At 41.2% G+C, this 25,103-nt stretch overlaps 3 protein-coding genes across 6 annotated transcripts in view; 2 read left to right on the plus strand and 1 right to left on the minus strand.

Annotated features, from left to right (window-relative positions):
• Positions 1 to 91: 91 nt before the first annotated feature.
• LOC113152737 (regulator of nonsense transcripts 1) lies at positions 92 to 15,611 on the plus strand. Of its 2 annotated transcripts, none has more exons than XM_026346155.1 (24): positions 92 to 496; positions 869 to 1,011; positions 1,582 to 1,671; positions 1,846 to 2,013; positions 4,575 to 4,755; positions 4,945 to 5,106; positions 5,481 to 5,568; positions 5,869 to 5,967; positions 6,156 to 6,264; positions 6,517 to 6,676; positions 6,965 to 7,083; positions 7,201 to 7,365; positions 7,998 to 8,112; positions 8,262 to 8,405; positions 8,958 to 9,171; positions 9,315 to 9,432; positions 9,941 to 10,097; positions 10,439 to 10,581; positions 10,721 to 10,895; positions 11,069 to 11,150; positions 11,275 to 11,439; positions 11,772 to 11,992; positions 12,381 to 12,503; positions 12,754 to 15,611. In XM_026346155.1, the coding sequence occupies exons 1-23, from the start codon at positions 326 to 328 to the stop codon at positions 12,498 to 12,500; spliced, it is 3,309 nt and encodes a 1,102-aa protein (XP_026201940.1). In that variant the 5' UTR covers positions 92 to 325; the 3' UTR covers positions 12,501 to 12,503; positions 12,754 to 15,611. The 2 variants fall into 2 exon arrangements, with proteins under 2 accessions (XP_026201940.1, XP_026201941.1); XM_026346156.1 differs by having other exon boundaries at positions 5,481 to 5,565.
• On the minus strand, positions 13,827 to 20,899 carry ddx49 (DEAD (Asp-Glu-Ala-Asp) box polypeptide 49). The gene is made up of 13 exons (XM_026346157.1): positions 20,653 to 20,899; positions 19,837 to 19,960; positions 19,424 to 19,509; positions 19,114 to 19,235; positions 18,779 to 18,966; positions 17,830 to 17,970; positions 17,637 to 17,712; positions 17,180 to 17,256; positions 16,958 to 17,055; positions 16,759 to 16,833; positions 16,359 to 16,447; positions 16,063 to 16,134; positions 13,827 to 15,893 (listed from the first exon to the last, which is right to left on the minus strand). Exons 1-13 carry the CDS (start codon positions 20,765 to 20,767, stop codon positions 15,717 to 15,719), a joined length of 1,440 nt encoding a protein of 479 aa, XP_026201942.1. The 5' UTR covers positions 20,768 to 20,899; the 3' UTR covers positions 13,827 to 15,716.
• A 3,264-nt stretch (positions 20,900 to 24,163) lies between these two features.
• homer3b (homer scaffold protein 3b) overlaps positions 24,164 to 25,103 on the plus strand; it is a 34,769-nt gene continuing 33,829 nt past the window's right edge. For all 3 annotated transcript variants that reach the window (XM_026345998.1, XM_026345999.1, XM_026346000.1), the window contains exon 1: positions 24,164 to 24,613. Coding sequence is in view for 1 of the 3 variants with exons in the window: in XM_026346000.1 (XP_026201785.1) it covers positions 24,609 to 24,613 (5 nt within the window). In the remaining 2 variants the exon portion in view is untranslated. The remainder of the gene's footprint in view (positions 24,614 to 25,103) is intronic.

Raw genomic sequence — 25,103 nt, forward strand, 5'->3', positions numbered from 1 at the left:
AAATATAATAACTTAGCGTTTCACGATTCTCTTTTGACATTGTACCAGGAAGTAAGGTCAGAGTGAGCGCTCCTGTCACGCTCCTGACTATCTGTGTCCACAGGGCAGCGTCACGCGTCGAGCGGCGCAGGAAGTCTGTCACCGTCGCTGTTGGACCCACGGAAGCTTTCGAGGTTCCGATCGGTTCCATTTTTGTTTGGGTTCAAATTGAGACTCTCGGAACCGGTGTATAAGCCAGTTATCGACAAACACACACGGCGAGGATTTTCGTTATCTTTATACGGGCACCAGAAAGCGCTCAGCAAAGCGAAAGTTGAGAGTCGAGATGAGTGTGGAGGCGTACGGGCCGAGCTCCCAGACCCTCACCTTCCTGGACACCGAAGAAGCGGAGCTGCTCGGGGCGGACACCCAGGGCTCCGAGTACGACTTCACCGATTTCACCCTTCCGAGCCAAACGCAAACTCAAGGCCAGACCCAGAGCCAGTTGGACAGCCAGGTTTGACGCTTTCAATTTCCCGACAACGCACGAACAAACGCGGTTCAGTTAGCTAGCTGACCCAGGCTGCATGCTACCCCGCTATTAGCCGTACCTAGCTTCGTGTTAGCTAGCCACCTGCTAGCATACCAGCAGGTTAACTAAACTCACAAAGTAACGTTAGGTTTTATGGTTGTAGCGCGTTTTATTTGAGCTGTTTTAACAAGGCCTGCATCACGTATGTAACTTTAATTACCAACAACAAGTTTGAAGAGCACTGACAACCTGTTAACTTTAAATGAGTTAACAGGCTTTTCCGCGTTGTGCCTCCTAGCCGTTAGCTGTTAGGCGTTAGCATTGAGTTTGTTTAGCAAAGCTTACGTTTTGTTGCAGGTAAATGGTCCAGATGAGGGTCTTCACAATGGTGGAGTGGATGACTCCGTGGCCAAAGCGAGCCAGCTGTTGGCCGAGCTCAACTTTGAGGAAGACGAAGAAGACACGTACTACACCAAAGACCTGCCTGTGCACGCATGCAGGTACAGTGACAGGAGCCACACCATGCCGGGCTGATGAGTCTGCTGTAGATCATCAAGAAATTAGTGATTTAACGTTTAATTAATAATGACACACTTTTTAATTTGTAGTACTTGAGAGTGCTACACCACATACCCAAAATCCACCAGTGTACATTATCCTGGCATCATCTTAATGGTTTATTTAGTAGCTTAATACCCTTTGTTAAAAGTTTGTATTAAATAATATTCATTTAAATGCATATACAACTTCCATGGCATAAATTCCTGCAAGCATACGAAATTGAAATTAACACTTTTATTTGCGAGGTGACCATCAGAGCCTTATTGGACGTTTTCAGCTATCTAGTGTAATGTATGTTGACTGAATTAGTTAAAAACACATTACATGTGTGACACAGTCAGCTAACATTTTTAACACTTCATATTATGCAGAGGAAGTACATACAACACACATTGTGTACTTCCTTAATTGGGTAATTCAACCTGATGTTAGTTTTAGCAAAGTTTTAGTTTTATAATTTTATTCTGGAGAAATTTACAAGCTATTTTGATATGTTGCTGTTTTTTCAGCTACTGTGGTATCCACGATCCAGCATGTGTTGTATATTGCAATACCAGCAAAAAGTGGTTCTGCAATGGACGCGGTAACACATCTGGCAGGTGCGTAATGAACTCTCTTCATCTGAAAACTTACATACAGGTGTCGCAGCTTAAGCTATTGATTTATGGACCAGAAATCTAAATACTCATATGGGGGTTTTTAAAGAATAAATTGTCAATTGTAAATTTCCAATTTATTGTTAAACCGTTAACCTCCTGCTGTCTTACTTCCAGCCACATTGTGAACCACTTGGTGAGAGCCAAATGCAAAGAGGTGACGCTGCATAAAGACGGGCCTCTGGGTGAGACGGTGCTGGAGTGTTACAACTGTGGCTGCCGTAACGTCTTCCTCCTGGGCTTCATTCCAGCCAAGGCTGATTCTGTGGTGGTTCTACTTTGCAGGCAAGTACTGGTAGTAGAGCCACCTTGTACATATACAGACAGTCCTGTATCCAATGCCCACACATCTAGTGTGTTAGTGTGTCTAGTGTTTAGTCTAGATTGACTTTGAGGACATCATTAAACTTCACTGTGTTCACTCATTATAAGCTGCTCTGGAGCATGAACTGAAAGCGAAAGAAAAAGTTAATTTTGAAGTTTTATAGGTTGTCCAGGTTTCAGACCTATCCTTACATTTACATTTAGTCAGGGAGATGGTTTTATCTACAAGTGAGGTACAAGGCAAAGGCAGGGTACGAGAAAGGAGGTCTTGCCTTTGAACCCCAGTTTCCCACTTACAGGGCGGCAATCTTACCACTACACTTTCCAGCCACTCTTTTAAGTTGTTGTACTTGAATGAATGATGACACCTGTGAGGATGACTGCTGTTTTTTTGTTGTTTTTTTTGTAGATATTTTTTAACACTCATTCACTGAATGTTTTCTAGCTTATAAATAGCTTAACTATTTCAGTATGACAACCTCTACTAGATGATCGCAATAGGTTTATATCCGATACAACAACAGCTACTGACTTTTCTTTACATAGCTTTCCTGGACATGGCTTACAAAGAGTCCCAAATCTCCAAAATATTCCCCTACAAAATGTTTATTCACTAAAGAACAAGCTTGCATTCTAGCATGAAAGCAAGAACTGTAATGTGATGGTCTTCTCAGAAACCTGCATAGACCCAGCAACTCTTGACCTGACTGCTAAATTGGAGTACCACTCCATCTGTGGACAAGATTGCACAAGCGTTTCAGTGAAGAGCAGACAACTTACACACACGTAGAAATAATGTATTTGGATTGTTCCCCTCACCTAGTGCACCTGTCTGCAAACTGACGCAACACAGGCACAGGATGAGCTGCATGCAGGCAAAAATGTTTCTCCCAGAGACTGTACTCATTCAGCATGTTTACATGCACTCGAGTAACCAAGGTTACTGAGAGAAACCAGGTTTCTCAGGTAATCTGGGAACAAGTAAACATGTACTAAAGAAACCTAGTTACTGGAAATTTGCATATATATGCAGCGGACAAGTAGTCTGATATCTCCTCTCCCTTTGGCTTATTTTGGAAGGTAGAAGGCATGATTGGATACAAAAAGCACGCTGTGGAAATCAGTGTTTTGTTTGAAGCACACTGAAGCACAGCCATTTGCTTGATTAGAAACAACATTTTAAACTTATAGAACCTAATGTAAGTCCACTTGCCACTGAACTGCAGTTTTTAGGGCTTCTAAAGATCAGTCCACACAAAGACCTGGATCTGGACTGCATTCCTGGTTGGGTCTCTAAAATGTGTGCAGATGAGCTGGCAAATAACTGGCATTTTTAACATCTGTCTTCCTCATTCTGTGGCTTCAGCATACTTGAAAATAACCACTATGGTGCCTGTATCTGAAACATCTTAAACTGCCTCCTGAATGACTATTGCTCAGTGCCTTAAGTAAAGCCCACATCACCTCCTTCCTTCAACCCTACAATTCAAACCTCCCTTACTTACCTGAACAAGCAGGGCTTATATGTGAGAATGCTGCTTTTTACCCTCTCACCCTGGAGCGTGGACTGAGCAGTGCCTTATGCAGCTAGATCCTAAACTTTCTATAAAAAAAAAAAAAAAGATTGAGTTGTGGCTTGGTGACATCACTTCCTCCACAGTGACCATCAGCACAGAGGAGTGACACAGGGATGTCAAGTTCAGTTCTGTACACCTTCTTCACCAATGACTGCTTAGCATCACACATCTCCAGCACCATCATATAGTTTGCAGATGCTGCTACCATGAGCCTGATAGCTGGGAATGATGATTACAGAGAAGAGGTTAAAGTTCTGGTGTCATGGTTTAAGGACAGCAACCTTCATCTCAGTGTCTGCAACACTAAGGATAAGATTTGGAATAGGAAAGCTGGAAGAATCATCAATCCCACCCCAGTCACAGATGCTTTACATTAGTGCCATCAGGCCTAGCATCAGAGCCAGACAGCTTCTAACTACAGGCCATTAGACACTGGTATTCAGAAACTCTGAACACAGGCACAGTGAGCACCTACACTGACAAACACTCACACACGCTCATACTGTTGAATATATGCTGTATATATTTCACATTTCATATACAGTCAGTAATATGATCTTTTTTCTCTTTTTCTAGTATTGTTTTTGATTTTGAACTAAATGAAACTTTACTTACTTCATAAGGCTCTAGAAAAGTCCCCTTGTTGTGTTCAAAAAAACAAATTGAAACACTTGCTCTTATTAACTGTTAGACTATTACCCCTGCCCCCACTCACCAAAATGTGCTTTGCTGTGTAGTCAGCCATTAAGTCTGCAGTTGTTGCTTGGGAAAGTCCCTTCTGATGCCCACAAACCTGTAACCTTTCACCAGAAATTAACCTTTTGTGTTCACATGCAGGCAAAAACCAACACAAGAAAACTGATAACATCCTCCACAAGAATATTATTACTGTGTTTCCTTTTATGTAAGCAAAACATGAGCTAACTTTCTTGTGTCTTCATGCAGGCAGCCGTGTGCCAGCCAAAGTAGCTTAAAAGACATCAACTGGGACAGTTCACAGTGGCAGCCACTGATCCAGGACCGCTGTTTTCTGTCCTGGTTGGTGAAGATCCCATCAGAGCAGGAGCAGCTTCGAGCACGTCAGATAACCGCCCAGCAGATCAACAAGCTGGAGGAGCTGTGGAAGGTATGCACATAACACGCTGGTAGCCTTCAACACTGTGTTAACTGTTCAGAGCAGTGCTGTGACCAAGGGGTTGGAAACGTCACTCAATTGCCCCATGCTAAAGGCCTGCTAGAGACAGCAGACAATGAGAATCTGGTATCTGTTTGATGTGGGTTACATGGTTAATACTGGGACTTTGTTTCATTCTAGGACAATCCCACAGCCACTTTGGAAGACCTGGAGAAACCTGGTGTTGATGAGGAACCTCAGCATGTGCTTCTGCGTTATGAGGATGCCTACCAGTACCAGAACATCTTTGGCCCTTTGGTCAAACTGGAGGCTGATTACGACAAGAAGCTTAAGGAGTCCCAGGTACCTGAGCACCTTTTCTAAGCAGGAGACTGTAACTTACAAAGTAGTTTTTTGCATTTGTGAATGTCATTTTGTTATCCACATGTCCGTCAGATTTAGGTGACATATGCATCATATATCCATTAATCTAATTGATGGTTTTACGTGTATCTGGGGATTAATTAAATTCTTAGGCTGTGATCTCACTAGTCTGCTAAAATAGGACATGAAGTTGAATTTTTCTTCACTACAGCTGTGATCCAGACCACACTGAGATTTAACTATATGGTTCTGTGTTGTTTCTTCCCTTAAGATTTAAGAAATAATGGTACAGTCACATGACATAATATATTTGACTTATTATAAATTGTTATGTATTTCTTTTCTTTTTGCAGACCCAAGACAATATAACAGTCAGGTGGGACCTGGGGCTGAATAAAAAGCGAATTGCCTATTTCACACTGCCCAAGACGGATTCAGGTGGTAATTCTTTGTCTGACTTCCTTTCCATGGTTGTCTTGCAGATAGAGCCCATCTTTATTCCCCTCAGCTCTGCGGGATTGCATGAAACCTCCTCTAACCCTGCATCTTTTATTGACACGTGTGCTTGCTTTGTACTTGCCTGTGTTTGTGGTGAAGTTTTGAACTGTTTATAGTTTCTTAGGTGCTTGGCACTGTATCACTGTATCATCATCATAATCATTATCATCAACATAGATCGTCCTCTTCGTGGATCATTTTAAGCACAGAACTGCTTCTAATTTGTGTCCTTTTCAATCCCAGATATGCGTCTGATGCAAGGTGATGAGATCTGCCTGCGATACAAGGGAGACCTGGCACCACTGTGGAAAGGCATTGGCCATGTCATCAAAGTCCCAGACAGTATCCTTTATACTGTTAGCAATTGCAGTCAATCTTTGCATTACAGTGTCATTGTGTCTGGCTCACTGCAGTGGCACTAATCTCATATGGCAGTGTAGAATAAGAATAATAATGTAGCTATAAAAGCATAATGTGGACAACATAGGCCAATGATGATGGTGGACGTCCTTAACTACCTGTGTTTAAAGACTATGGGGATGAAATCGCCATTGAATTGCGGAGCAGTGTTGGAGCGCCTATAGAAATCCCCCACAACTTCCAGGTTGACTTTGTGTGGAAGTCCACTTCCTTTGACAGGTAGGCTGAAATTATACACCTGTAAATTCTATGTAGGATGGAAACATGTAATTTAACTAATTGCAAGTCACCATTTTAAATCACATTACAGGATATAATTTAAAAAAAAAAACAGCAAACAGTTCAGAGATCTAAATGTGTTGTTTATATGAGATCAATTTTAATTTAGTTTTTTATTTAAGGAGATGTTCACTAGTAAGATAAATAAATGCTAATGATAAATGAATGACACTTGTGTATTTGTTGCTGCAGAATGCAGAGTGCCCTGAAGACGTTCGCAGTGGACGAGACGTCAGTGTCTGGCTACATTTACCACAAACTGCTGGGTCACGAGGTGGAGGATGTCACCATCAAGTGCCAGCTGCCAAAGCGCTTCACTGCACAGGGTTTACCCGACCTCAATCACTCACAGGTCAGACCTGACAAAACACTGACACACTATGATTGCTGTTAATGGTTTCTCATTAACGTTCTTTTAACATGTTCAAGACACAACAACATCATGGCAGAACAAAGTTTGTGGCGTCTCTTAAGGAGGACAAATTTCCTATTTAACCTGGCAAACGTGTTTTTAGCTTTAATGACTTATCTGGATCTCACTTCAGAACCATTGAGTTCAGTCTTCCTTAGATCAGGCATTTTAATAAAGGTTTGGTGTGTACAGTTCAACTGTACTAAACCCCCACACTTGTTTTTTCAGGTGTATGCTGTGAAAACAGTGCTGCAGAGGCCTCTCAGTCTGATTCAGGGTCCCCCTGGCACTGGCAAGACTGTCACATCTGCCACCATCGTTTACCACCTGTCCAGACAGGGCAATGGGTACGAAACAAAGATTAATACTTAAGGAAATCAATAATGTTACACTTTTGCTATTCCTGCAAATGTTGTTTTAACCTAATTGTTAGTGTTGTGATGGGATACATGTGTGTCCTACAGACCGGTTCTGGTGTGTGCTCCAAGTAATATTGCTGTGGACCAGTTGACCGAAAAGATTGACAAGACTGGACTGAAGGTTGTCAGGCTGTGTGCCAAGAGCAGGGAGGCCATTGAGTCACCAGTGTCTTTTCTGGCTCTGCACAACCAGATCAGCAACATGGACAGGTCAGTAACTTGGAGAAATTAAGTCCCCCGATAAACAAAGTTGTTATTGCTTGATTGTTGCTTTGTGCATAAATAATATACGACTTTGGTGCCTTAATGAGAATAGTGCATAATAGATGCCTTTATTATTATTTTAATGTTCCATATATTCCTTGCACTGTAAGGATACTAGTATAAAGATACTCACTCGCCTCACATAGCAGATGGAATACATTTTATCAAATGTATCAGTCCACAATGACTTCAAGACGCATGTTAGAACCTTCATGCTTATGAATGCGACGTTAATCTCCATAGATGTTTAAACCAGTTTCAAAATATTTACTCTGTCACTGTCAGCTTTTTCATTTCACTTTTCCTGCCGTTTTCAGCTGACAGAGGAAAAAATCAGCCATAAAAACAACCTTAATTTCTTTCTGCTTACCTGACATGAAAACTGTTAATCTAGTAAATCGCTGTCACTTAACCTGGGGATGATAGTCTGTGCAATCACTCTACATTTGCCCCAGTGACACAGTCACACACTGCTGTTCTGATGACAGAATTTCATGTTCATAAACATCATCAAAAAAAGTCACATTCACTAGAGCTCTAAAAGGTTCTCAGTTGCCACTGTGATGTTTTGTCTCTAGTATGCCAGAGCTTCAGAAATTGCAGCAGCTGAAGGATGAGACAGGAGAGCTGTCATCTGCTGATGAGAAACGCTACAGAGCTTTGAAACGCACAGCTGAGAGAGAGCTGCTCATGGTGAGGAAAAGATTTAGACCTAAGTAACTGTTGAGCTTTGTGTTCTTTTAGTTTCTACCTTGTCTTTGCTCACTACTCTGCTGTCTAACTACTGTACCCTGATTCCCCCTTCCGTTTGAGAATTGTAAAATTTATTATTTTCTGTACAGAATGCTGATGTGATCTGCTGCACCTGTGTTGGGGCCGGTGATCCTCGTCTGGCCAAGATGCAGTTCCGCTCAATCCTGATTGATGAGAGCACCCAGGCCACTGAGCCTGAGTGTATGGTGCCCGTGGTGTTGGGAGCCAAGCAGGTATACAACATGTTGGACCAATACAACTTTCACTGTTGAAGATGAAAACGGCACAATTTTTAAAGCAAACAATGGTTTAGTGATATCACAGTATCTTGGTTGATTACCCTTCAGTGATTTCACAGTACAGGTACAAACATACTTCAGTGCAGTACGGTATGACTGTGTTTACCATGTTTTCAGATTATATCACTTTATATCAGTGTTGCCCAACTTTAATATTCCCCTAATATATTTTATGTTTTATTTTGTAACATAAATTTCATTCATGTAAAACATTTCAGCATTGAATTAATTTGTTGTTGCTGCAGCAATAATTCATATTAAAAGCATGTCAATTAGGAAGTGGACAAAGTTTCATAGGAACACGTGCAAGTGCTACTGTCAGCATTTCATATTTCTTAAAGGATGTAAATTATATGGCTAACAATATTGATTCAGTCACTTAAGATACAGTGCATTTGTTCTGAATATCCAGGAATAAAAACCTTTATATTATGCTGTTATAATAACCCATTTGCCACACTTGTGTGAATTACATTCCTTCCTCAGCTCATACTGGTGGGTGATCACTGCCAGTTAGGTCCTGTGGTGATGTGTAAGAAGGCAGCTAAGGCAGGTCTGTCTCAGTCCCTGTTTGAACGCTTGGTGGTTCTGGGGATCCGGCCAATACGCCTGCAGGTCCAGTACCGTATGCATCCAGCCCTCAGTGCCTTTCCTTCCAACATCTTCTATGAGGGCTCCCTGCAGAACGGCGTTACTGCAGGTTTGTCAGGATTTGATAGTTCATTATCTGCTTTAATGGAGAGAGAAATGTATTGTACTGTAAATTAAAAACACAATTAGCAGGTAAAGAGACCTGCCCCTTCAAAGACTAAAAACCTAACTAAATGTTCTGGGCCTTCGCAGCTGACCGCATCAAGAAAGGCTTTGACTTCCAGTGGCCACAGCCAGACAAGCCCATGTTCTTCTATGTGACTCAGGGCCAGGAGGAGATTGCCAGCTCTGGAACCTCTTATCTCAACAGGTAACATCATACTTTTTGTTTTAATGTAGAGATCTAAACTAGGCGCTAGAGGGTGCTCACCCATAAACAAGCATCACAGGTTGAAATAGTTGATAGCCATATCTTAATGATCATATAAGGCTTCCCAATTCTCAGTCACCGTCAACAGGAATACCACTCCCTTCCAAGTACTGATAGGGTTTTCCTTTAAATCAGTCATCTTTAAGTCATCAGTTAATTTGATAAACCAGTGTTGAGGAAGGAAACTCTTCCATTCTACTACTATGTGTTTTCCAAATATTCATTAGTTGGTTCCTTTAACTTAAGCAGTGAAGTGAATGTTGGGCCGACCTTAACTAATTGTTTATGAATGTGCAGGTTTAGTAAATAAAATAATTCTGAAACTTATAGGTTGTTCAAACTTGATGCACCACAGACAAGATTTGCATTTTTTAAGTGTAATTTGTCTACTATTAACCTAATTTTTCCAGTATTGAGCAATACTGTATTTACCGATGCTTTTTTTAAGGACGGAGGCTGCAAACGTAGAGAAGATCACCACCAGGCTGCTTAAAGCTGGAGCCAAACCTGACCAGATTGGCATCATCACACCATACGAGGGTCAGCGGTCTTACTTGGTCCAGTACATGCAGTTCAGCGGCTCCCTGCACACCAAACTCTATCAGGTACCACATACACCTCTCCTATTCAGTGATGAGGCTTAAAACTAGGGCAGCTCAATGATGGCAAAAATAATAAGGAGAATTATTTTGGTCAATATTAAGATTACATTTATTTAACATAAGTACTCATTGACTTCAGAAAAATCACGCTTTTATTAAACTTAAAAAAAAACGTACTTAGATTTTCTTAAACTATAGAATATATAGATAAACATCATATATATACAGTATGTTCGTTTGTTTTTCTTTTCACTTCACTGCTTTTGTAGTGTTTTGACAAAATATTTTTTCTCTCTTCTTACAATGTAATCATGTGTCATGTCTTGTGTCATTTTTCAATGTAGCAAGTGGAAATTGCCAGTGTGGATGCCTTCCAGGGCAGAGAGAAGGACTTCATCATCCTGTCCTGTGTCCGTGCCAATGAGCATCAGGGCATCGGCTTCCTGAATGACCCTCGTCGTCTCAATGTGGCACTCACCAGAGCCAAGTAAAAACAGAGACACTCATTAGAAATACTTTAGAATCTTTTTTATGGTGACCAGGACTAGGACAGAACAAATGCATTGATTTTAATATAAAACATTTATACAATACCCAATCAGCTTTCTTGTATGTTTTGCATGAAGGTATGGTGTCATCATCGTGGGGAACCCCAAGGCCCTCTCTAAGCAGCCTCTTTGGAACAACCTGCTCAACAACTACAAGGAGCAGAAGGTCTTGGTGGAGGGTCCTCTCAACAACCTGAGGGAAAGCCTCATGCAGTTCAGCAAGCCCCGCAAGCTGGTCAACACCATCAACCCTGTGAGTAGAACAAATTAAGTGCACCTGTCATGCTGGATAACATCCAAGACATTATGATATTCTTGACCAAGCTGTTAAGAGGAGAATTTGTTTTCCCACTATTTTCCATATTCCTAATTTAGCTACAGTATTGATTTTATGGCGTTTTTAATGCTGATTGTGATTTCTTTTAGGGGGGTCGTTTTATGAGCACTGCGATGTATGACGCTCGTGAGGCCCTCATTCCTGGCTCTGCATACGACCGCAGCAATGCTGGTATTTAGTTATTTATTATTTATTTATTATCTTATTGACTACATTTACGATCTTGATAAACTAGACTTTTTTAGTTTTCTTTACTTCAAAACTAACATGAGCCATTTTCTGTGTTGTTCTTCAGCTGGACGTCCATCCAACATGTATTTTCAAACTCATGACCAGATTGGGATGATTGGGGCAGGCCCTGGTCACATGGCTGCTATGAATATCCCCATACCCTTCAACCTAGTGATGCCTCCAATGCCTCCACCAAGCTACCTGGGTCAGACTAATGGACCTGCTGCAGGTACAGTACAGTGCTGAGCACAGTGAAACATTCTGTAAACTAAAAATGAGAAAACCTGCAATACAATTAAACTACAAGCTACAGTGAAGCTGAGCAGTCTGAAGACTGCTGCTATTATGTGCTGTGAACTACAGATATGAAAAGCTCACATTACATGAATCAAGTTACATGGATACAAGTCACATTGTCCACCAGCAATAATACCCACTTCCCCACTGTCCCCAGTGGAGAGTGGTGTAAATGATTTATTATGACATTAAAACAATAGTTGGGTCCAAATTTAGTTTTGACTGTGCTGTTAATTTTTTTTTTTTTCTCTCTTTTTCATCAAGGTCGTGGAGCAATGAAGGGTAAGCCTGGACGTGGTGGGAGGCAGAGAGTCCGTGGCTCTGGAAACCCAGGTGCCAGTCAAGGTAATGGACCAAACAGTCAGGCCAGCCAGGATGGGCCTTCCCAGTCCTTTTCTCAGGGTCCACTGACACAGGGCTACATCTCCATGAGCCAGCCCTCTCAGATGAGCCAGCCTGGCCTCTCCCAGCCAGAGCTCTCCCAGGTAACTCATCTTCCACTATTGACAATGTGTTGGCCCATATAATGTACACGACTCAACACGGTGCCATATAAGCAGAATGACGCAGACACACCAGCAATCAAGTATAGATGCTATTTAAGGTGTAGGCCAGTTGTTTAGCCTACAGCATAGACTGTGGATGCAGATAAATAAATTAAGTCTTTAGGTGAGAATCTTTTTTTTTTATCATTTATAGAATACCTTGTTATGTGATATGACCTGTATTTAGCTAATATACAGCCTCTTGTCAACATACTGTTGAATTACCAGATTTGAAAAGTTAAATTTAAGTTCTGAGCTCACCGGAGAGCATGAGGGAATGTCCTGTGTCTGATGATTTTGTTTCTGTTTCTGTTCTCCTGTTCTGCAGGACAGCTACCTGGGTGATGAGTTCAAGTCCCAAATCGATGTGGCTTTGTCCCAGGACTCTACTTACCAGGGTGAACGTGCATACCAGCATGGAGGGGTGACTGGACTGTCACAGTACTAAAGTGTAAGTAGGAAATGTTTTTGTTGTCAATGTGGACCATGTGACCTTGGTGAAAGGGACATGTTGGCTCTTGACTGACGGTCATAATTTAGTCATTGCCTTGGTAGCGAGGTGAAATGAATAAGAATCCAAATAAAATGGAAAGCTGCAGTTACAAAAACAGCTTGGATGGGTAAAGATCTCTTGGCTGTTTTGAATTTCATTCTCTTCATATGATTTGGACAAAAAACATTTGTTTTTTTGTGTCTTGCAGCATCCTTGAAGAAGGGAGCTAGGCTTGAGCTGAGCTTAGTTCATCAGCTTTTTAATCTGGGAAATAATAAAAACATAAATGGATACCTGTTTTCCTCTGCTACAACCGAAGCACCACCGAGTGAAAGCGACGGGATAGCGAAACTAAACCAGTGACCAGCGAGAGAAATAAGAGGGTAGAAGAAGAGAGCACGAACAGACGGGCGGGGAGATGGCAAGAGAGGCCGAGTGAACAAGTGAGAGGCAGGGACCAATGCCCGTGCAGAGTGAATGAGGGGAAATAGAGAAGATGGCGGCGTGTGGTCGAGCTGTGGAGGGAAACAGGAGAGATCTCAGCATCTCTCATGGGAATCCAAATGAGGCTCAACTCCCGACAGTATAATCCAGACAACCCCCTTCACCTCACAGTCTCCAGGAAAGAAACGGAAAGTGTTTACACTTGTCTTCAGATGAGGATCGCAGCTTTCCAGCTCAATTTGAAGAACTGTTTCTCCAAACTTGGACGGACATGATTACAGAAAGCCTCTGGACAGGCGAGACAAAATTCTCATGCTCAAAGTCGGTTGCTTGCTCAACCTGTATGATGTCCCAGACTATTTTAAATTAGGTTTATCATGGGAGAAGAGTGGCCCAAACGATAATCTACTGGGCCTGAAAACCTCAGAAGCCTCTGAAGGAAGCAGCAGTCGACACACCCTCTCGAAGAGGAAATCAACACACAGTTTCTGTGCTTGAATCCGATTAAAGAGCCTTGAAATGAAATACCTTTTATCTGCCTTGAGAACCACTGGCTCATTCACAAGGTCTTTAATAGGGTGGTTTCGACCACACGTCAGTGGTGGAGTGGCACTGGAATTTCAGACTGTTTTTCAAGGCATGAGTCGCGAATCCCACCGATATCGCGATGATCATGGGACAGTTTTTCTTCTCTGAAGTACCTTTCTTATCACAGAGCACAAAATTGCAAAAAAGGCATCGAAACTATCAAACATGACCAGCATTGAATATTCAACTCAGTGTCATTTGATGTTTCAGCGAAGGCTTTTCCTTATTTTAATATTTTTGAAAGAAGGGGTTGTTGTCCCACTTCATAACAGTATTTTTTAAACACTCTGTATATGCGTAGATTGGCAAATGCTTGAATGCTTTGCATTGAGTGATTCCTCAGGGGATTGTGGACTCTCCTTGCTCATCACACAAATCCCTGCTTGAGGTGAAAGAAACCAAACGGGGCAGAAAGGAGGATGATAGTAGCTGTAGCTTACAGGCGGTCATGGCAATCAGTCCGCCCCAGGTAAAGAGTAGAAAAGGAAGGTGGCTGAGGAGGAGAGGGGTATGAGAGTTTCCACTTCTGTAAAACAAGTTCAGGTTATTGCCAGGATTAATATGTTACAGGGAAACACGGCTTTAGGACTTTCAGTCCCAACAGAGGGCCACATAGTTGACCCAGTGTCATTTCACACACAGCATTTGATTTAGTGAATGTTCTCCTGCTTCGTTCGCAGCCATGCTGATGGCCTTATTACCCAGCCACACAAAGTCCAAAATATGTCCGTGACCAGAATCTTTCTCAACTTGAATGAATGATCGGGATTTAAAATCTAGACTTTTATAAGCAGAATCTGTTGAAACTCGTTTAATTTGAAATCATTCTTTGTGTGGATTAAAATGACACTCGACCCCAGGTACGCCCAGGGGTCGCACCATCAGCACTGAAGAGATGACGGCAAGGGGAGAAAATGAAAAGTGAATGACAAACCCAAATCAGTGCCTATAACCAATCACCTTCAACAGCTGCAGCACAAGCATGAATGTAGTTAAAATCAAACAACCAGCATATAAAAACCTTCCAGACACCAGAGGGCTCAAGTAACCCACAGAAAAGGACTTGTTCTATTATTGTTTTTTAAACTAAAATAAGGCCAGGTAACAGTCAGTGAGTTTAGCAGCTGGATTGTCTAAAGGATGGGCTGATGAGAAGCCACCTTCCTTCTCTGTGGAGTAAAATGAAGGCTGGTAGAATTTCTTTTTCCTTCAATGGACTTTTGATTTGTGCAACGCTGTTTTGCCTGTGTTATGTGTACCTCTTGAGATTTATGTGGATCTTAAATCCTCTTCCTGGAAAACGTAGTGAAGCAGAACCTTCAGTTGATCCAAACTTTGCTTTTGCCAGATGATTTGCTGCTTTGTCGTGTTATTTAACCATTTTCTGTAGTTTCATTTCAATCTTTGTTTTTTTGTAGCAACTTGCTGACAAAAGGAGTGAGGCGAACGCAGTTTCCTTTCTTCATTTAGAGTTTTGTAACGTCTCCTCAGACTGTCCGAGGGATTGTAGTTTTGTAACTCTTCCAGGAAATACGCTTTCTCAACACAGTAAGAATGTACTCCACTGTTGTTTCTCACCTGCTCGAGTCGGCAGGTATGTGACAATCACGTTGTGAGTAGACATCACCATGTTTAATCGACTTAGAAGTAGTTCTGTTGTTTTGACATTGTGCAGAGCTTTCATTTGTATGATTAGTTTCACATATCAACTCGTTCCCCTGAACTCCTAACATGTTATAGCTTTAAAAAACAAAACAAAAACCTGCTGCCGTAAAACTATTGCTTTGGTGTTTTTCCATCCTCTGAGCCACAATGAATTGCAACATGTGCAGAAATCGTTGAAGTGATTCAGTTGTAGATTAAGCATTTGCATCCAGACCCTTAATTATCTACACAAAGCGATTACATGAATTGACTAGAGATCTCACATGATGTAAATACCTGTTTGAATCATTGAATCTTATTTGCAGTGAAGTTTCATCACAACACGGTGATTCCCTTGTTAAACTGTAAAAATAAAGGCTGTCAACTTGAGTAGTTCTTTCTTTTAATGGTATTAAATTTATTTGCAGATGAAAAGAAAATATTTATTGCACAGTAGTAAAACTTGTGGTATATATACACGAGAAAGAGCAGTTTTCACACCGTTGTCTGTGCTGCTTTTTTCTTTTTCATTTGTTTTCTCTTCATCAGTTTCTTTTTTAGTTGTCTGTGTTTCTGTCTCTCGATGTTCTCCTGGATTTTCTGTTTGAACAACTTCTTCTGGCTCTTGATCTTCTCCAGCTCAGCCCTCCTCTTGGCCTCCAGGTCTGGATCCTGGAACAGCAGTTTGATTACAAATCAGCGATGGGACGTACACATCAGACACTTAGTTTGACTATTAGTCTGAATTAAATATTCACACATTCCTAACTCGAAGCCGACCTTGTGTTGCTTCATTTTATGTCATATTAAACATTCTGTAGTTGTGCAGAAATGCACTTACCTTTCCCTCTAGAATCAACTGTTTCCTCTTGTTGATTTCCTTTTTCTCGTCGAAGTCTGTTGATTCAAGTTTCTGAAACGCAAATCGGAGATTACCATCAAAACATCAAATCACATTTTAGTTCCCCAGTGAGATCTTGTGCAAATCTAATGGAAAATTATTTTTGAATGAAAATCTTTTTAATTTTTTAGCTAATCCTGTATATTGTCCCTTAGACCGTAACATTTTAACACAAATCTGGGAAACTAATAAGAGCTTAAATGAATGAATATAAGAAAAAAAAGGGGAATCCATACTATTTCACATTGCCTTCTGGTCACGTTGACCTGCGTGAGAATCTTGTGGACTTCCTTCTCCTGCACAGGATATTCCTTTAGCTTTGTCTCTGTAGAAACACAAAAGACTGGTTATTTAAACCACACTTTAACACAAACACCTGGTCATGAAGCTACTGAGCTGAGGAGGTTGGCTTTGAAAAAGCCTGTGAAATTTGGTAATAAATCCAAACACATGGATGTGCTACATGGATTTTTAGACCTCTTTCTATCATGTAATGCAATCCAAATTTAAACTAAACCAGATGATCACACTTCACCAAACCAGTCACACACTCGTGCTTTATCATGATCTATTAAACCAAAAACACAAAAGGTAATGATGATGAATTTGTTCATTCTATATAACCAAGTGACTTACGAATCTGTTCTTCGATGGAGTGGACCAGGTGGATGTCGTACTGCGTCACCAGTGTGATGGAGACTCCGTTCCTTCCTATAGAAAACGAAAAGCATGCAACCATTGATAGAGAACGCCTGCGGCTCAACCTGCTTCTAAAATTAACAAAGGGAACTCGAAGAGCAACGTTTTCTAAAAACCAGTTTAAAGTTGACTGTACCTGCTCTTGCTGTTCGTCCGACTCTGTGGATGTAGATCTTGGGAAGTCCGGGGGTGTTGTGGTTGATGACCACCTGGACAGTTGGAATATCCAAACCCCTTTGACACAGAAACAACAGAAAAACAGTTGAACTAACATCACTATCAGTCTGAAACACAGACAGTGCAGAGTGAATGAGACCAAGTACCACGTAAAATGCAGCAGCTGTGCGGAGCGTCTTACCTGGCAGCCACGTCTGTTGCTATCAGGATTTTGTAGACGCTGGCCTTGAACTTTGCAAGGTTTGCAAATCGTTGTTTCTGCAGGAGATAAAGAGCAGTTGTTTCTTCTGCAGTTCCGTTAATCTGTTTTAATCCACTTTAAAACTTCACTGTGATGGTTTCTTTATTATGATAAAGACGTTTCTCTTTCTGCTTTTTACTTCCATATATGTAAGAAGTTGTCGAACAGCTGACGACTGGTGATAAAGGACACAAATCACCTTGTTGGAGTAAATCTGTTCTCACAATTACCTGGTTAAATTGTTAGCCGTCATTCCTCCAGCATGGTGCTGTTTAGCTCATAACCCTGATAATCTCTTACTATAATGTACTTGCTGATGCTGTTTTTCCCAGTGATGAGGAAGCAGCCAGCGTCACAGAGATAATGGAGCAGTTCACGTGTGCTTCACTAGCCTCACCTGTTTCATCATGGAGTGCAGAGAGATCGTTGGAAAGTTAAATTCTCGCAGCATCATGGTGAGGATTTGACAGTTCCTGAGAAGGGTTTAAAGACACACAATTTCATGTTAGAGCTACATTTCTACTCACCTATGTAACGACTGTATGTTAAACTGTATATACCATTTTAATCATCCCATCTTGGCGTCTTACTTGCATGTGTTGGTGAAGATGATGATGGACCAGTCATCGTGCTCGTCTGTGAACGTCTGGATCAGGTGGATCAGGTAGGCGTCCTTCACCTTCTCAGGAGTGAGGATGTACCTCTGGTCTAGCTCCTCAACTGTCCGTGTCCTGTTAACAATAAGAGGGGTTATTGTCCTTTGTACAAAAATATCATTTTCTCAAATGTTGTGGAACAGTTTTAATAACAGCGTGGAGCCACCCACTAAAATCAGGGTGCTTTAATATTTACATGACCACCAACAGCGTAAATCTACTCAACAGTGCAGCACAGGCTATGTGCTGTTTATGAGTTTAGCCAGATGAAAACCTCCCAAATCATAGCGGAAGACACTAAAATCACTAACCTGACTTCACAAACAAAAATAATCTCAGCCATAAAAGATCCTCTGACAGAAGGAAACACAAAAAACACATTATTATTAAATAAAAAGATGTCACACTGCATGTTCTCACTGAAAAACTACAGTGCAGCTCTCGTGTACACTGGTACTTCTTACTCTGCTAAAGCTGGTTGAAGCTGGCTGTAGAACACAGGCTCATTACATTTTCTGTTCCACAGAAGATAAAAAAAACCCCACAAACTTCTCTGTATGGATATCTGCAGGAAATCTTCTGAGCAGTAGAAAATCCAGCAAGTTGACAATTGATATTTTTGTGCATAATATTTTACGAGATTTAAAGGCATTTGTGCCCTTCAGTCATTTGTTTCACTTCAGATCAGATGCCAACTGAGCCTCCAAAGTGCTGCTCCTGTTTAACAGGAACCACGCAAGAAATGAGGCAGCAAAGTACAGCTGGCAATGACTGTTTGACATAAAGTCATGTCGGGAGAGGCCTTCACTCACAAAGGTCTGTCGGTGTTCAGTCTAAAAATTCCTATAAACAGCCTTTAAACAGCAGCTGGTTGGTTACTCACTCAGACTTGCTCTCCCAGAAGAAAGGTTTGTTCATGGCGATGTTCTTCAGCTCCTGCAGCGTGTCTGTGAGCGTGGCGCTGAACAGCAGCGTCTGACGTTTAGCTGGTAAAATCCCCATAATCACCTCCAGGTCTTTGGTGAAGTCAGTGCAGCCCTGCTCCAAGAGCCGGTCTGCCTCATCCAAAATCTGACAAATAGTGGATGAATGAGTACTGTCTACTAAAGTAGTCAACCTTGACTGCCTAATGACCTTAAAATTACAACAGCAGAACACTGATTTCAGCACTGGATCAAGTTATTTTTTAACAGTACAAACTGAGTGTCCTGAACTTACCAGGAACTTAATCCTGCTCATACTGAAGGTGTTGGAGCTGCGAATGTGATCAGCCAGTCGGCCAGGCGTCGCTACCACCACATGGGGCTGGTTGGACAGCTCCAAGGCCTGCGCCACCATGTCTGTCGGCAACATAGCAGAGAATCAACACTACTGAGAATTTAATAGTAACTAGCAGCAATATTTACTCTCAGTTTCTGCAGTAGTGGTTCTCCAGGTTTAAAATGTTAACAGTGTTAAATGATGGACTTTGTAGAACTTTGGCTAAAATAGTTGTTATTAATTCATTACTTGAAAGGATCATAATTACCCATTCCGCCAACGATGATGCAGTCCCGCAGACCAAGAGGCTTCCCCAGGACTCGAAACTGCTCAGCGATCTGATAGGCCAGCTCCCTGTGTGACATCACATCTATAACTCAAACATCTTCCACCACCATTGATAACTTAACTAAGATTTACTGCTTTATCAATAAGACATGGACTAGAGTTTGGATACAAACCAAAAAAAAGTTTTTTCTATCGAGGAGGTTCTGAAAGGTCACACTTTGTAGCACATTTTTAAAAGTATTGTTTTCTAACTTAATGTCATGCATCATATCAAGTTAAGAAAAATCGACTTAATCCACTCTCTTACAAGAAAACACGGAATAGAGCATCAAATAAATAATTAACGTGCACCTGTGTTTTACAGGTAGCACTTTGACATTAGATAGCACAGACCTGGTAGGAGTGAGCACCAGGCAGAAGATGCCATACGGGTCCTCTGACAGTTTCTGCAGCACTGGCAGCACAAACGCTGCTGTCTTCCCACTTCCAGTCTTGGCACAGCCCATACAGTCCCGACCTGTGTGGAGATAAATACGGATTTATAATGAAATATATAGACACACAACTCACAACAGAATCATCCCAATTAAGGTCAAGACCTTACAGAGTTGTACAGAGAGAAAACCAACAAACTGTCTAAATACACAACTCTATTTACCTGCTCTGATTTCAGGTTTACAGAAGTACATGTCATAAGACTAATAGTTGTTTTCCTATAAGAGGATTATCGATTATTACCCCGTAAATGTCCGAGTCTCACACCAAACTCTACAGAAAAAAAGGCAATTTATATGAGCCATTGTTTTGCTAGTGCAAATCTTTAAACATTTTTATTTTAAGTTTTTTTTTGTGTAAATTTGGTTTACATTTAGATGCCATACATTCCCCCATTTCTAAATTTTATGTCTGCTTAATTTTCTTTTTTATTTTTATTATTTCCTTAGGCATTTACAGTAGATATATGACAAAGTAACCTGCTTCCAGCTTACGTCGAGGTTGTTTTTACCACAACACTGTAACTGGAACTAAGAGCTGGTCGGTACATTTAACACACGTTTGCTACGTTAGCTCGTTAAATTAACAGATTTTTCAATGACGATCTTCGTGACGGATTTGGACTCCGGATTCGGCCGTTCAAAAGAAGTCAACAAGATATTGACAACACAGACAGACATGTTTTTCCAGCAGATTTACCACAGGCTGTCTCACCTTCTAGGATAGCTGGCATGCAGTTTTCCTGCACAGGAGTGGGTTTGTTGATCCCCAGCTGTTTACACTGTTTAACCAGCCAGTCTGAGAGGCCCAGAGAAGATAAGTCCCCCATTTCAGCTTTATCTCGGTCTCCGACACTTGTTGACTACTTATATGTACTCTTATATGTACTCTATATGACCAAATACTCACTAAAGTACTCTATTCTAACGTAGAGTAAACCATCCTCGTGTGTGACTTGAACGGTCGCTGTTTGATTACGTCATAATTTGTCGCCTTTGCAGCGACGGGCTCGTTGCTGCCATCTGCTGGTCACTGTCGGTGCAGACATCAACACGAAATAGTAATTATTTCTTTCTCCACTGAAATGCAGAAACAAATTTCCTACCTCATTACATTTGTTTGACAACTATCTTCACTAGTTTTACCTTCCATACTTTAATTAGCTTACATTTAGTTGAGAATGCATTTGTTGGTTTTATTAAAGCAAGCTTTTGAATGCATGCAGCTCACCCGCTCAGTCTCAGATTGCCAACTCTCTGATAAGCTTCTGTTATAAAACAAGTCACAGTGTTATTTTGAAGCTCCTTGTTTTTGGTGCATTTGACAGATCAGTATGCTAATTAACGTTTTTATGCTCACACCAACAGGAATGAATAAGGCTTCTTCGTTTAGACTGACCTGAAGTCTCACCATTCAGAGCAAAAACTGTCACTGATAACATAACAAAATATAATTTTTTGTCTTTTATTACTCACACAATTTAATTCTGAGAATTCCTTTTTCCTTATGCAACCCATAATTTTGCAGTGTAAAATTTTATATCAGCTTGAAAATGTCAGCAAGTTTTATTTGGCAATTATCAGAAGCAGGCTAATGTGTGGTGTGGCAGGTTTACAGCCTGCTATAAAGCTGCAGCTGGTCTGGATGGATTCAAACCTTTAACTAAAACCTTGAGCTTTTATTTGCGCTCTGTGGTTTCCTCCAGCTCTGACTTACTCCAGTCCCTCTGACTGAGGCGCAGTGAACCTGAACCTGCAGATTTTAACACAGATGTTTCACAGCAGTTTGATAACTCTCTGTTCTGTTGTTCTTACTGTTTTTACTGTTTCAGGATGAAGGAAAACAAATGTCTGGTCACTTGAGCTTCTGGCCTATAACAGATATCAAGCACTTGATGCTGACGGAGGCGTAGGTGACATTTTGGAGAGTTTAGTTCAATAATAAACAACGATATTGATTTTTTTTCACATTGTTTGAAGGATTTACAAAGAATGTGATCATTGAATGACAAAGTCAAGTAAAGTTGTAATGCTCACACCTGTCACACAAAAATGATGCAACACAAGGTGAAGTGTGTATGAAAATACTGCTAATGAAAAGGTTGAAATGGGTTCCTATGTTGTAAATAAAAATCCTTCAAAGTTCGTTTTTTCGCATTAATAAAACCAAGTAAATGTCAGTTCCACCTCCTTTAATCCACAAATCCATATTTCTCAGCGGTGATGAACATGAGTGTTGGATATTTCTCATTTTTCATAGGGGACACTGATGTGATCTCCAGCTTGTTTCTTCCTGAATCTGAAGATACAAACTGTTTCAAACAAATCAATACAACTTAATGTTTCCTGGGGGACAGGAGAGACTGATACAGATAAATGCAGCCATTTACGACTAAGCTGTTGCACTGTAACATCACTATTATCTTTTTAAAGCCACTCCATTACACTGACCACACTTCATCATACGTTACTAGACAGGGTGGAGATCAGCATGCTAAGGCAGTGAACAGCATGTCAGGTGTTATTTCTTCAGATATTACATTAAAATAAAGGTGATTAAATGCACTGCAATGCAGTTCCTGTAAAAGCACTGGAAAGGTGCATTCACAGGCTGATTGGAAATCTCAGAATTGATACCTGACACCTGAAGAGCTTTAAATTCTATTATATTCTTTCACTTAATGTTCCACTGCTAAAACTAGAATTTAAATGTCACAGATCACTATGATTGAGTGAACGTAGCAGATTTATTTGTGGCTTTAACTACCTTTTCTAGTTCACATTGTCAATGAGTTATTTAAATGTGTGAACAGAATCACTTGTCATTTAGTAAACCTGCAGACGTTTCTGTTATTGTTTAATTTCTCCCAAACTAAAGTTTAGATAAGATAAAATTTAAAAAAAAAACTGCTTTGAAGATGCAGCTATATAGGATTTAATTCTTCGTCTGGACTTTATTTACAGTGCAGATGGTTCTGTGTTTGCCACATTGTGCGTGTATTTGTGTTTCTGTTTCACCAGCCACTGTGAGCGTGAGGAAGATACTATGAGTTTGCTTCAGCTGCTGCTTGCATGTAAAGAAGGAGAGAGAGAGAATCCTCACCAAGGAGACCCATCTGTGTCTGCACACTGGGCTGCCAGAGGTGATTAATGCCATGTGTGTTAAAGGCAGAGGCCTGGAGGTTCGGCTCTGTCCTGCCCAGAATGTCCAACTGTGCTGCAAACAGCCTCGGACCCACTGAGAAACGTCTTTCTAGATGAACATGATGGTTGTTTGCTTGTGAGGCAGACATTTGATGTTCCCTGCTGCCTCCCTGCAGCACAAAGGAGCAGTCAGCTGCATCGCTTTAACAGGCCACTGAGCAGCACGATTAGTGCACAGGAGCTGCTCCCACCGCTCTTCCACTACATTTGATGTTCCACTCTCCTATTTTCAGCCCATATTCATGCAAATAGGTGGTTTATTTTAAATCGGCTGCGACCAAAAACCAAGACCTGTGTAAATAAACCAGAAGAAGAGAAACTCTTTTTAAACACAATAGCAGTAATTTAAAGCAGTTTTATGAAAAAGCAACAAGGGGACATCTGTAGAATCAGTTTTCTTGTCTTTGTTTTGACCAGTTAGCAGCTGCATGAAGGTTTCACGTTTCCAAAACTGCCTCAACATCATTTAAAGTCTAATTTCAACTCCCAGTTGTAGTATAGCATTTTATATCTTTGCCATTATTGCACCATACAATATAAAATATATGTAATATGTACAACACATGATGCTTTTGCAATCGGATTTCATATATGAACAGGCAGAGAGTTAATGGTTCCATTTGATTTTATCCATCTTAGTGTTTGATATGATTCCCACATGGGTCTTTACAAACAGCTTTATACTGAATATTATCTGATTTAACGTGAGATCAACACAGAGTGGGTGCAGGATTGAACATCTGAGAGATTATTTACTGAGGCTATTTTGTAAACAGCTTGGCTGCAGTGCGTCCACCAGTCATTTCTGTTGCTTTTATTACGCTGCACCTCGTAAATACACACCGAGGCGGGCTTTTAGGACTGTCCGCAACCCATTTCCACATATTGAATTTCACATTCTGACATTTACACAGCAAGTGGAAAGTGGGAATTTGGAGGCGCCGGGTTGTAAATTGCACTGGGGCCATCGGATGGCGCTGATGAGGCACTACGAGTCCCAGCGAGGCAGTTGAATGGGATGCAACTGTGATCTGGAACAGAGGCGTGAGGGGAGCTCGGCACAGAAGTCCTGAGAGAGAATTGAGACAAAAGTACTCTGTCGCTTGTTTCTCATCGACATTACTTAAGCTCCACAGGCCGCTGAGCTGAGCCGAACGGTTCGCGGTGCGTAATTACGCACAGGGACGACAGGTCCGCGGTGTTGCTCGCAGTGGAAGCCCGCGGACAAAGGAAGGCAGGCGGGCAGGAGTACAACAACTGACTTGCGAGGAGGAGAGGAGTACTGTTGGAGGGGAAACGGGGGGAATCTGGACTCGGAAGTGATTTGTCCTTTTTTTCCCCCAGAAATGTAACTTACGTTCAGGACTTTGGTGAAAAAAAGAATCGCTTTGGAAACTGAGAAGAAAAGGACAAAGAGAGTTAACGAGTTGGATAATACCCTTTAAGCAGAATCCAGATCCTCAGAGCATGGGGTAAGTTAGAGACTTGGATCTGAAATGTACAGTTCGCGTATCCCGCTGCTGCCTGGAAGCGATTTGTTCAAATGGCGAATTGTGTGGAAAATGAACTTTGTGGCGACTTTTCGGATCTTTTTTTGCTGCTCGATCGTGTTAAACAACACAATTTATCTTCGTTACAGAATCCTGCTTCACACTGTGGCTCATTTACATTCTGTTAGATAAAATAAATAATTTGTGAAGCGTAGAGCTTGACCTGGTTTCATCAGAAGCTTGAGGTCCCTTTACACCTGAGTGACAGCTGTGACCGTAAGAAGGTCGAATTCACACGTTGAGATCTTCACATTTCACTCGTTGGCTGATAAAATAGTCATATGATAAAACACGCAACTGTGCATCCTTCGGTTTGGTGTCGGTTGGGTTTGCATTGGGACTTTGTGTGTGTGTCACAGTACCACAGGCCTTTGCTGTAGAGATGCTGCACGAATGTCAGTAAGAACAGAAC

The sequence above is a fragment of the Anabas testudineus genome, chromosome 4 (genome assembly GCF_900324465.2).
Source record: "Anabas testudineus chromosome 4, fAnaTes1.2, whole genome shotgun sequence".
Lineage (NCBI taxonomy): Eukaryota > Metazoa > Chordata > Actinopteri > Anabantiformes > Anabantidae > Anabas > Anabas testudineus.